Source organism: Oncorhynchus kisutch, linkage group LG17 (genome assembly GCF_002021735.2).
Source record: "Oncorhynchus kisutch isolate 150728-3 linkage group LG17, Okis_V2, whole genome shotgun sequence".
NCBI lineage: Eukaryota > Metazoa > Chordata > Actinopteri > Salmoniformes > Salmonidae > Oncorhynchus > Oncorhynchus kisutch.
In genome coordinates, this window is record NC_034190.2 from 37,045,968 (window position 1) to 37,059,171 (window position 13,204).

General features: G+C 40.6%; 1 protein-coding gene across 1 annotated transcript; it reads left to right on the forward strand.

Annotated features, from left to right (window-relative positions):
- Positions 1–2,109: 2,109 nt before the first annotated feature.
- ppp1r36 (protein phosphatase 1 regulatory subunit 36) lies at positions 2,110–11,381 on the forward strand. Its single transcript, XM_020507300.2, has 11 exons — positions 2,110–2,457; positions 2,708–2,772; positions 2,959–3,045; positions 3,234–3,364; positions 4,702–4,771; positions 5,972–6,070; positions 6,224–6,364; positions 6,629–6,671; positions 7,135–7,361; positions 8,097–8,291; positions 9,551–11,381. The coding sequence occupies exons 1-11, from the start codon at positions 2,434–2,436 to the stop codon at positions 9,816–9,818; spliced, it is 1,350 nt and encodes a 449-aa protein (XP_020362889.1). The 5' UTR covers positions 2,110–2,433; the 3' UTR covers positions 9,819–11,381.
- The last annotated feature ends 1,823 nt before the right edge of the window (positions 11,382–13,204 follow it).

A 13,204-nucleotide genomic window follows, 5' to 3' on the forward strand; every position in this document is an offset into this window, starting at 1 on the left:
GCTAACTGGTAAAGCTGGCTAGCTACTTCTAAACACAAATGAGAGAACACCTCACTCTGACCACTTTACTCACCATAGCAGAACTGGTTAGGCTGATTTCATGCTTTCTAGAGCATTGATGTCTGTCACTGTGCTGCTGGCTATAATTTAATTATGTTGTTTTTTTGCCGACGTTTAATGACACCGATCATATTCAACTGGCGTTGTGCGTTCATAAATTCATCAGTTATTCTGCGCTCTGGCACACTCAGACGAGAGTGCTCTGAAATCGGAGTAGATAGCCAGAGTGAATTTTACGAACGCATCTCTAATAGGATGTTGGAGAGCTTATTGACAAGGTTCTGTGTGGACAGAAGGGAGTCTGTTTTTTCTTCCCTCAGTGGGAAAGCTGTTGATATGAAATGGTAGGTGGGTGAAATTCAGCAAGAAAATATAAATAAATAATAATATTTTTGATCTCTTTTTGTATTTGGCAAGCATTTGCACATGACTGAATTATCTTCTCCTACCTGTTGATACATATGCTTGCAGACATGGGACACCCAGTTGTTGGATATAGCTTAGATGGAGATCAGAAGTTGACCTACAGTGAAGAAGTGGTCCCAGCTATACCTACTGCCAAGGTTTACAAGGTATGAGGAAGACAATGCTCTTCAGTTGACATTCTGAGGACCAATCTATTTTGATTGTCCCTCTACGTAATCACTTCAAATGGATTATGCCTTCACTGAAAATGTGCCTTTCCTTCACAGAGCTCAGATGGAAAGATATCCTTGTACCAGTGTGACCTATACAAATTCTCCAGCTAAAGATAATTTGAACAGTAACCCATGTCCTAAAAAAAATGTATACCTTTATTTAACTAGGCAAGGCAGTTAAGACCAAATTCTTATTTTCAATGACAGCCTAGGAAGAGTGGGTTAGCTGCCTTGTTCAGGGGCAGTATGACAGATTTTTACCTTGTCAGCTCAGGGATTCGATCTTGCAACCTTTTGATTACTAGTCCAACACTCTAATCACTAGGCTACCTGTTAAAGAGTAACATTCAAGTTTTCCCCAAAAAATGAATGTTTGTTTTTTAACAGTGTCATTGAGGGCCAATTTGGAGGGATTTTGGACAGAGGCTCCTTGGTGGCCATCAACCCACGGGACAGAGAAAAGTATGACCACATGAACTGGTCTTCCCTCTGTGTTTCAACAAGAAAGCCCAGATTGCTTTGACACATAATAAGTTCTGTCTGTTGTTTCACTGTATGCTACAGGTGTGCAGCACTGATCATGTCGTTAATGGACAAGGACTGCCGATACCACTTGGACACTTTTTTTTATACAATCCTGTATTGTTCAAAGGTATGATATTTCCTGAAATAACAGTGGAAATTCTATTTGTCTTCCATTCATTCTGTAACATATTGATTCAAACATACAGTACAGTATGCATGTATGTAATTAACCTTCCATGACCATTCTTTAACACCTCTCTATAGGTTCTCCATTTGATGTGCCCGATGAGGAAGTTAACAGACTTTTCAGAGAGTTTTATTAACACAATTACATTTGTCATTGATAATACCTTTATTACTCTTACTGCCTTTAAAAAAATATCTATCATTGAACTGAAATTGATATTTAACATAGAAACCAATTGAATGGAATATAAGAAGATGTTGTACGAGAGAATTGTGGTAAGGTAGTTTAATTGTATTTTCTTTTAATGTATTCCAGGGAGGAGTTGTGGTACTAAGTTTATATCGTCTTCAAATGCTCTCCCAGAGGTTAAGGATAAGGAATGGGGCTTGGATGTCTTCATAGAGAGAGTTCATCGCCTCACACCAAAGGCCTCATAAACATGATTTAATGGGCTTCTCTGAGACTACAGGGAGAGATATCTGAGAGAGATAGTGCATTGAAAATGATTGTCAGGATATTTGGTGTTCTGTTATTATATTTGATGTATTGTTATTTGCTTTGTTGACAGTTTGGAAATGACCTAATGTCGAAATATGCCAAGTCAATTCTTTCATATGGATAATGAACTGAATTTCCAGTGTTTTTGAAACGTCTGCCATTTTAATATAAAATTGTCTTGATGTATTGTCTTTCCTTTTTATTGTTAGTTGGTATCATAGATATTTTGTCTTATTGAAAACATTTCTCTATAGTGAAGGCAAGGAACTTTTGGATACACTAGATACATGAGATACTCCATAGTAATTGTTATGATGATTCTGAACTGTCTTGAAATGCATAGGCCACCTCATTGCAAACACCCGATTAGCCACACCAAGGTACTGCATTGGATTCTGCGCTTCTCTCTTTTCAAGTGCTGCCACATAGACCGGATTGGCTGTTGCCTAGATACTAGACCTACATTTTTAGTAAACACATCGAGGGTAGCAGGGAGGAAGATGAGCTTTATGGTATAAAGGAGAAATGCCGAAACCACAAAAGGAAACGGTACGTTTGTTAAATGTGACAAGGCTGGCCCAATGTGGCCGTTGAGTTTTAGCGAATGTCACAATGTAGCAGTTGTACGGTGTGCTACAAGTAGAACGACAAAAACAGATGCAGGTGTAGCAGCTGCCTGAGAGAGCTCGAGTGCAACATTTTAACAAGTGTACACCTGTTGCTGCAATAGTGACTCTCGATCGTGAACGTGTCAATGATTCATTTTTGAAGTAATGACAATGGTTACTTCATATGACAGATCAGCATACCTCCACCTGGGCGATGGAACTGGAATGATGAAACCCAAGCCCTCGAGTTCACCAGGTAACGTTAATGGGCAGCTATAGCATTAGCACATGTTACAATACTTTCTGGACCTATTTGTGTGCAAACGTTATCTCACTATTATTTGCGGATGTATATGGATGTATTTTATTATCTAATTAACTTATCGTTGAGTATGCACCTGTTGATAAGTATTGAACTATTTTCTCATCCTTTTATTTTCAGTTTTAGTACATCTGTGGAGGTCAAAGAAAAGAGAAAAAAGACTAAACCTGTCAATTTTCAAGATCTTGCCAGCAAGCGTCCAGAGAGGTAGCTAGCTATTCATTTCTAGCCTAAGCCAACAGCACTTTTCCAATCCATGTTGTTCAACTAGCAATGATATTAATAGATAGAGCATTCATTATATTACAAGTGATATGTATCCTTGATTGACACATAATTAAGGGCATTACTGTGTCCTGAACTCTTTCAACAAATACTTTTCTGTCTATTTGTAGGCAAACGCAGTCATCGGCCAAGAGGGGGGGACAAAGCAGCAGGAAGACTGTGGGTCCTGCTCAACTCAATGCCTACAAGTCCTCAGTAAAACGGGGTCAGAGGGACTATGTGACCATCGAGGATGTGAAACGTAGGTGTTGGTCGGTCATACACAATACGGATCTATGTTATAGAACACATCCTTTACAGCAGATGAGTTGAATATATGTTCTTTCTCTGTCTGTCTGTTTGTATGTACAGTATGTGCACTGCCTTCAGAAAGTATTCAAAGTCCTTGGCTTCACATTTTGTTGTGTTACAGCCTGAATTCAAAATGGATTAAATCAGTTTTTTTCTCCCACCCATCTACACACAATACTCTACAATGACAAGGTGAAAACAGGTTTTTATAAATGTTTGCACATTTATTGAAAATGAAATACAGAAATATCTCATTTACACTCACACCCCTGATTCAATATATGTTAGCATCACCTTTGGCAGCGATTATGTCTGTGAGTCTTTCTGAGTAAGTCTCTAAGAGCTTTGCACACCTGAATTGTACACTATTTGCACATGATTCTTTTTTAAATTCTTCAAGGTCTGCCAAGTTGGTTGTTGATCATTGCTAGACAACCATTTTTTAAGTCGTAACTGTAACTAGGCCACTCAGAAACATTCAATGTCGTCTTGGTTAGCAACTCCAGTGTATATTTGGCCTTGTGTTTTTGTTATTGTCCTGCTGAAAGGTGAATTTGTCCCCCAGTATCTGAACCAGGTTATCCTCTAGGATTTTGCCATCAAAGTATTCACACCGCTTGACTTTTTCCACATTATTTTTTGTCACTGGTTTACACAAATACCCCATAATATCAAAGTAGAAATATGTTTTTCTATTTTTTTTTAAAAGAAGGAAGCCTGTACAGAATAAAAATATTTCAAAACCTGCATCTTTTTTTGCAACAAGGCACTAAATTAATACTGCAAAAAAATGTGACAAAGCAATTCACTTTTTGTCCTGAATAGAAAGTGGTATGTTTGGGGCAAATCCATTACAACACATTACTACTACTACTTTCCATATTTTCCAGCATAGTGTTGGCTGCATCATGTTATGGGTATACTTATAATCGTTAATAAGGACTGGGATGTTTTTTAGGATAAGAATGGTGCTAAGCACCGGCAAAATCCTAGACAAAAACCTGGTTCAGTTTGCTTTCCACCAGACACTGGGAGATGAATTCACCTTTCAGCAAGATAATAACCTAAAACATAAGGCCATATCTACAGCTGTAATCGCGGCCAAAGGCGATTCTATAAAGTATTGACTCGGGGGTGTGAAAACTGTGAAATAGGTATTTCTGTATTTAATTTTCAATACATTTGCAGACATTTCTAAAATTATGTTTTCACTTTGTCATTATGGAATAAGTCAAGGGTTATGAATAGTTTCTGAAGGCACTGTATGTCTGTCTGTCTGTGTTGCAGAGGTGGCACTCAGTTTGCTGCAGGAGAATGATGCACTCCCCATTCCACTTTGCTTCCTGTCTGTGTTGAAGTAAGGAAGCACCCACTGCACAGTATATCTGCCTTCTCTCTCCCTCTTTTGTCTGTCCATCTGTCTGTCTCTCTCTCTCAATCCCTCTCACACACACACACAAACCTTTCTTTATGGCTATGTTTTCAATCCATGCTACATCCATTTACGTACACTACCATTCAAAAGTTTGGGGTCACTTAGAAATGTCCTTGTTTTTGAAAGAAAAGCAAAAAAATGTTGTCTATTAAAACCATCAAATTGATCAGAAATACAGTGTGTAGACATGGTTAATGTTGTAAATGACTATTGTAGCTGGAAACGGCATATTTTTTAAATGGAATATCTACATAGGCGTACAGAGGCCCATTATCAGCAACCATCATTCCTGTGTTCCAATGGCATGTTGTGTTAGCTTATCCAAGTTTATCATTTTAAAAGGCTAATTGATCATTAGAAAACCATTTTGAGACTGTTGTATTGTGGGTGCTATTTAATGAAGCTGGCAGTTGAGGACTTGTGAGGCATCGGTTTCTCAAACTAGACACTAATGTACTTGTTCTCTTGCTCAGTTGTGCACCGGGGCCTCCCAGCCAGTTTGCACTGTTCTGTGAAGGGAGTAATACACAGCGTTGTACGAGATCTTCAGTTTCTTGGCAATTTCTTGCATGGAATAGCCTTCATTTCTCAGAACAAGAATAGACCGAGGAGTTTCAGAAGAAAATAATTTGTTTCTGGCCATTTTGAGCCTGTAATCGAACCCACAAATGATGATGTTCCAGATTCTCAACTAGTCTTAAGAAGGCCAGTTTTATTGCTTCTTTAATCAGGACAACAGTTTTCAGCTGTGCTAACATAATTGAAAAAGGGGTTTCTAATGATATATTAGCCTTTTAAAATTATAAACTTGGATTAGCGAACACAACGTGCCATTTGAACACAGGAGTGATGGTTGCTGATAATGGGCCTCTACGACTATGTAGATATTCCATAAAAAAATCCAGCTACAAAAATCCAGTTTCCAGCTACAATAGTAATTTACAACATTAAAAATGTCTACACTGTATTTCTGATCAGTTTGATGTTATTTTAATGGATAATTGTTTTGCTTTTCTTTCCAAAACAAGGATATTTCTAAGTGACCCCAAACTTTTGAACGGTAGTATATATTGCTTAGGCTTTATGATTGCTCTTAGACATGCCCTGTGGGTGTGTGTTTAGGAGCAGAGAGCTGGATGAGTTCCTGGCTGCCCTCCTGCTCTACCTGTCCTGTTACTTTGAGAGGAAGTCTCTGGAGAAGAAGCCCAAGCCTCTCATGGCGTCAGTACCATACTCATTGTGCCGTGTGTGTTTGTGTGTATGTATGTGTGTGTTTACATTAATTACCATTTTATATAGACTTGAGACTCTTCATTCGCTTGTATTGATGTTTCTCATGACTTTGCCTCTCTATAATGTATTGATTTGTGTCAGTGAGCAGAGTATCACAGAGAAGCAGGTGATGGCGGAGACCCTTGCTAAGGTGGAGCTGGCCCAGAAGCAGCTGGCCTTCTGCTACTCCAGTCTGGTCTTGGGCCTGGGCCTATCCCAGCAGCACCACATGGCCTGTGGCAGGTCAGTCACCTCGCTGCCATTTTGGCTCTGCATGGGCAAGGAGGGGAAGTGACAAGAGTCAAGGGAATAGATACTCATTTGGTTATTAAGCAGATACCTTAGATCCAACGCGATTGACAGTTAAAGCCTATATTCAGAATAATCTACGTAGATTATACACAACATCTAATACATCCAGAAATTGTGAGTAGCGGCCTAACCTCCATGCACAAAACATTTCACTTGCTGCGTTAAACTATCACTTTAAGTGCTTTGTTTCTACAGGAGCCGTGTGTCATTGACCTACAAAGACAGGCAGTTGTATGAGGTTAGTACCAAACCCCACAGAACTGTGATTTGACCTTTGCGACTGTGTATTCCAGAGGAGATGTTGACTCAGTACTGTTTAACCAGAGGTGGTGGTATAATGTAACAGAGTTACATTACGTTTAGGGTAACTCAGCACCCTGTGTGTCTGCATCTAGTACCAGAATAGCTTTTTTGACATTTGGAAATGTATTTTGGAAAAAAAGAATGATGATGTGACACAGACCCAGATGCAGCTTTAGCACCTTTAATTAATTACTGGCTTGCTGACTGGCTGGATGAATAAATGAATGATTAAATGAATGAACAGGCCTAAACATTATTATTATTATTATTATTATTATTATTATTATTATTATTATTATCTCCAGAGGTTGGAGCCATCAGCATTAGATATTAACAAAGTACCTACATCAAATGCAACTGTAGCATCTCATCTCTGTAATCTGTCCTATCTACACCAGTGTCTGTACAGCTTCTTCTGCTACGTGGCGTGGGTGACGTTCAGTAGGAAGGACCTGAGGGGCATCCAGGAGGAGGTGGGGCGCCTGCTGCGCTCTGACACCTTCAACCCCGCCCTCAGGACCAGGATAGATGCCACAGAGGACAGCCTGGCCCAGGACTCCTCCACCAAAGAGGGACAGACTGAGCCCAAAGTGCACACACAGAGCCACAATGCCCCAGAACAAAGGTGTGTGGGGAGTGGTGGAAGGCTGGGGTGGTGTACGCGTGGCTATCTTATCAGCTCCCATTTTGAGTCATTTTTTAAAATGTTTTTCCGGACAATAGTTTCTACTAGCCTAAGTGACTGACTGACATGATGTGTTGCAGTAAAGAACAAAATGGTTTAGGCTGCAAAGCCATCTCTGCTTGAATGCTGTCTATCTACCTCCCAGACCATAGGATTGACTGAGACAGATTCATGACTTGTCAGATAAAACGGCCTGTCACTCTTATGTCAGCTCCCAACATCTGACAGATGACTGACAGTTCTGTAAGTGGTTTCAGGTCTCTTGCTCTTATGCTGTCAGGTCCAGGCCAAGTTGGTCTTGAAGTCTGTACTCCATAAGTAGAACCAAATTAATCAAATGTGGGGAGTTTATTTTGTTGATATCTTCACAGCTGTTGTCTACATATTTGATGATTAATAGTACAGCTGTATATATTTTATAATATCTGGTATTAGAATGACATCCGCTGGCATTTTAATTTCATTCATTTTTTTCCCTGCTTAAGGAAATTCTACAGTTTGACTTGTGAGATTTTGTCCTCCCGCTGTAGGATTTCCCCTAATGACTCTTCACTCTAATGCCCACATCTAAATCAATTCATATCTAGTGCCTAGGCCCTAGGGAATAGGCGCCAGTTTGGAATTGGTTCTCAGTCTTCTGATTCTCGTCCTTTGACCTTTAACCTTTGACCCCAGGAAGTCCCAGCGTCGTCCGGCCTTGAGTAAGATGGTGACCCAGCGCTCCCCGGTCATGGTGTCCCTGCTGCCATATCCGCGGGAGGAGGCTCCTCATCTGTTCTGCCGCTACAGACCCAGGAAGCAGAGCCAGGCCAAGCTGTGTAACCCAGAGACCCTGATGGAGGAGCTCAAAGAGCAGCTGGCCTCTGTCAGGTAGCTAACAGTCACAGCACAGGGAGGGAATAACCCCATCCCAGATCTGTATGTGTTGTCTTGCCAACTCCTATGGTCATTGTCACACCAACTGTTGGCAAGGTCTGGGACCAGGCTCGGGAAGGAATATGTTTGCTATATACATTTTTAGTCATTTAGCAGACGCTCTTATCCAGAGCGACTTACAGTTAGTACATTCTTAAGATAGCGAGGTGGGACAACCACATATCACAGGCATAGTAAGTACAATCTGCTCTCCTAGCTTTAGGGGGAAGGTGCCAGGATAGAGAATGACTTGGACTGGGCTGAGCGGGAGCTGCCCTCCCGGAGGGGTGGGTGAACCAAGAGACCAGAGGTGGCAGAAGGGAGTGCTCAGGTTGGGGTGTAGGGTTTGAGCCTAGCCTGAAGGTGTGTGTGTGGCGGGCAGTTCCTCTTGCTGCTCTGTAGGCAAGTAGCATGGTCTTGAAATGGATGCGAGTTTCGACTGGAAGCCAGTGGAGTGTGCGGAGGAGCGGGGTGACGTGGACGAACTTGGGAAGGTTGAAAACCAGGCGGGCTGCAGTGTTCTGGATAAGTTGCAGGGATTTGATGGCACAAGCGGGGAGCCCAGCCAACAGCGTGTTGCAGTAGTCCAGACGTGGGATGACAAGTGTCTGGATTAGAACCTATGCATGTCGCCACCTGAATGTTGAAGGGGGGAAGGCGAAAAGTAGTTTTGTGTCATCTGCATAGCAATGATAGGAGAGAACACGTGAGGATATGACAGAGCCGAGTGACTTGGTGTTTAGAGGGAAGAGAAGAGGGCCAAGAACCGAGGAGGATTAAGGAGGGAGGAGAAGGTGGAAAAGAGTTTCATAGGGTTAGAGTCAGAAGCATGACATTTTGAGTGATAGAATGTATATCAGAAGGTTGAATGAAAATAACAAACTATATGTGTAAGAGATTGATAGTATAACACTACAAACATTCTATTGAACTTTAATTGTCCCTCAAAAATGGATGAATATCTCTTGTACATGAAGTTAAAATTCACAGCACTGTATTTCCACACCCCTGAACTGTCTGCAACACTCTTAGACAAAATGGCTGTCACCATAACTCTTTTGGGTTCCATGTAGAACCCTGTGTGTAAAGGCTTCTACATGGAACTCAAGAGGCTTCTACCTGGAACCAAAAAGGGTTCTTCAACGGGTTCTCCTTTTAGATTCTAGATACACTCTTAGAAAAAAAGGTGCTATGTTTGAAATGTGTTTTTCTAGCTTTGGGATTCTGGGGAAGCCTCTGAGCCAGTTCAGCTGCACCACCCTTATGCCCCAGGGAGCCAACAACGAAGACGAGGAGGAGGAGGAAGATGACGAGGAGGATGACGATGATGAAGACTCCGGCGTCCATGTTCAAAGCAGTAAGAACACCTTCGTGGCTCAGAGACCTGTCGCATCAGCAGTGGACCAACGCGGCAGCCTCAGCCGCGCCAATACAGTCATCTCACGGGCCACCACAGAGGGAGTGTCCTCAGACACAGAGTGAGTGTATGTGCGCGTCCCCCAAAATTTGACCAATAAAAAAAAGAACAAAAACATATAAAATGATGTATTTTTAGTCACTGTGTTTCATAATTGGCCTTCAATTCGCATGTGGCTGAATGTATCTCACCAGAGAAAGCATCCGATCGAGCGAAACGGCGCCCCTCTGTCTCAGTATATGTAGCCCATCTATCTGATGCTGTCTGGCCAAAAAGAGTATGCCATTGTTGCTGCCCGTAGCATTGAATTTAATAGCAAGGGAAGCTAGCAAGCATTTTGCCTCCCTTGATAATGTTTAAATAAAATAAAAAAAACTATCATCATTTAGCTAAACTGTGTGAGCTCAATTGTGAATGGTCCTGGTGCACCAAAAAAAGTGTCAATGGAAGCTAGTTTGGATGTGACTTCACACCAATCACATTGCATTAAAAGCATTGAAGAAAAAAGGTGCATTTTTGCATCTCGTTGTGTTGTCCTCCGGTGGCTAGCTAAAATCGACCCTTTTATAAATGAGCTTGGATGGAGAAAAGGAAAAATTGGATGGAGATAAGGATTTGGACTTGTGGACTTACTGTACCGGCCAGTGATTATAACGGTGATTCAGATCCAACCATAAATTCATACATTGTGCCCCTGGCCTGAGAGGGTGGAAGTTCAATATGTAGCTAGATGTAGTAGGCTAACGTTAACTAGCTGGCTCATCATTGGGCTAGCTGGCAAGCCTTTTAGCCATGTAGCCTAATCGAGGACAACAAAAACTAAAAGTGTGTAGGCTACAGTATGACAGAGAGGAGGATTGCATTGGCGTTCCTCTACAAGTAAGGTAAATCATTGTGTTTTTCTACTTTCGCACACACACACACACACCACACACAATCAGGACCATGGACAGCCACATGTTATTTACCTTATGTTGATTGGACTAAATTGTTTTTGGTCCTGATCTTTAAGTTGTTACTCTGTTAGACTAAGCATTGGTGATTTGATGATTTGGAAGTTGAAATGATGGTGGATTTATTTTAGCAGAGGCCTCTGCTGTTTTTTTTGCCACTTGTGATAACTCTGTGGTTCTCAATCAATAATGGTTTAGTAGTCAGACATTTTGCAAGCAAAACATCAAGTTTTAAATTTCATTTCCTGCAGTTTTACAAATTTGACCGTGGGGTGTTTTTAAAAAACATTTTTAAAGCAAGTTTGCTGCAATTATACACATTTTGCCATGGACCAAAGAGAAGATTTACCAATTTCAGGCAATTCTTCACATTTTCCCATGGGGCGTAGAGAAGATTTTGCAGTTTTACATCACATTTTCTGCAATTCTGGAGAGTAATGTTTGCAGTTAATATTTAATATTTTTTTGTGAGAGTGACTAATTAAATCAATGGGGGCCCCCCAGTTGGTAATTCGACCATGATTACTACAAGTTTAGAAAGCTGGACATTAGACTAACAAAAAATGTTGGCTGACATGGACTTATTGAGTGACTGTCAGTGACTGACATAACAAGAGAAAAACTGCTGAGGCACAACTACATTTGCAAAATGGCACCCTGTATATTCTACTATTCTAACCTCTATTGAGTTCTTAATGATTTATTTTTATTGATCCACGGGCGACCAGTTGCCCATCCCTGCTGTAGGTCATCTACCTGTTTGTTACATGCAATATGCTTTGTGGACTTCACCAGACAAATACGGCTCTCTGGTTTTGTGATGAAACAAATGTGTGGTTGAATTTATTCTGCCCGGTGGTGTAAAGTACTTTAGTAAAACTACTTTAATGTACTACTTAGTTGTTTATTGGTGTATCTGTACTGCACTAGACCATTTATATTTTTGACAACTTTTACTTTACTACATTCCTAAAGAAAATAATGTACTTTTTACTCCATGTATTTTCCCTGACACACAAAAGCACTCGTTACATTTAGAATGTTTAACAGGACAGGAAAAAGGTCCAATTCACACACTTATCAAGAGAGCAACCCTGCTCACGCCTACTGTCTCTGATTTGGCAGACTTAGTTTGCTTAGTTTGTACATTATGTCTGAGTGTTGGAGTGTGCCCATGGTTAGCAATAAAACAAACAAGACAATTGTGCTGTCTGGTTTGCCTAATATAAGGAATTAGACATTATTTATACTTTTCCTTTTAATACTTAAGTATATTTTTGCAATTACATTTACTTTTGATACTTAAGTATATTTAAAATCAAATACTTTTAGAGTTTTACTCAAATAGATTTGACTGGGTGACTTTCACTTTTACTTGAGTCATTTTCTATTAAGTTATCTGCTTTTACTCGAGTATGACAATTGGGTACTTTTTTCCACCACTGATTCTGCCCACTGTGTGACTTGTCTTCTTGTTGTCTCTGCCTTTTACACTGAGTGTACATAACATTCACCCCTCATTCACAGCCTCAATGCATGGACTCTACAAGCTGTCGAAAGCATTCCACAGGGATGCTGGCCCATGTTGAGTACAATTGAATGGCACACATACACAATCCATGTCTAGCCTAGTGGTTAGAGCATTGGACTAGTCACCGGGAGGTTGCGAGTTCAAACACCCGAGCTGACAAGGTACAAATCTGTCGTTCTGCCCCTGAACAGGCAGTTAACCCACTGTTCCTAGGCCGTCACTTGAAAATAAGAATTTGTTCTTAACTGACTTGCCTGGTTAAATAAAGGTAAAACAAGGCTTAAAAAATGTTTCTTAAACCTGTCTCCTTTGCTTCATCGACACTGATTGAAGTGGATTTAACAGGTGACATTAATAAAGGATCATAGCTTTCTACTGGATTCACCTGGTCAGTCTGTGTCATGGAAATAGAATGGAAGAAGGTGTTCACAATGTATATCACGGTGGGGTTTGAACTAAAATGATTTATAGAGCAAAAAACGCAATTATCACAACACATAGGTTGGCTTTTTTCCTGAATTGGCTTCCCCAGTGATTTTATCCACACACCATGTGTGTGTGTGTCTGTCTGTCTGTCTGACATCTCTGGGCTATCATTTGAAACATCATTTTGATATCCTGTGTTTTCAGTGTCCCCCAGTAGACTGTCAAAAAATGTGTTTGGAACTATTATTATGTGTCACCAGGTGGCGCTGTTGTCTGAGATATAATGAAATTGGATTTCCTCATACAGACGGTACAATGAATCCATTATTGTATACAGTTCAGATTCAACTCAATGCTTGGGAAAATATACAAGGATCACAAAATACCATTGTATGTATTCAATGCATCACTATCGTTCACGACATTTGCAACTACTAAGTAAATCTCATGCTTCAGTATGTAAATCCTGCGTCATCTGTCACATTGACATAGACAGTACATCCTCTTTGACGTAAGACCCCCTCCAGGACTCTTCCCCCAG

Excerpts from the sequence above, each read along its gene's own strand:
- ppp1r36 (XM_020507300.2), top strand. The coding sequence starts at position 2,434 with ATGCCGAAACCACAAAAGGAAACG. Across the intron at positions 6,672-7,134 it reads AAGACAGGCAGTTGTATGAG|TGTCTGTACAGCTTCTTCTG; the intron begins GTTAGTACCAAA and ends TATCTACACCAG. Across the intron at positions 7,362-8,096 it reads CACAATGCCCCAGAACAAAG|GAAGTCCCAGCGTCGTCCGG; the intron begins GTGTGTGGGGAG and ends CTTTGACCCCAG.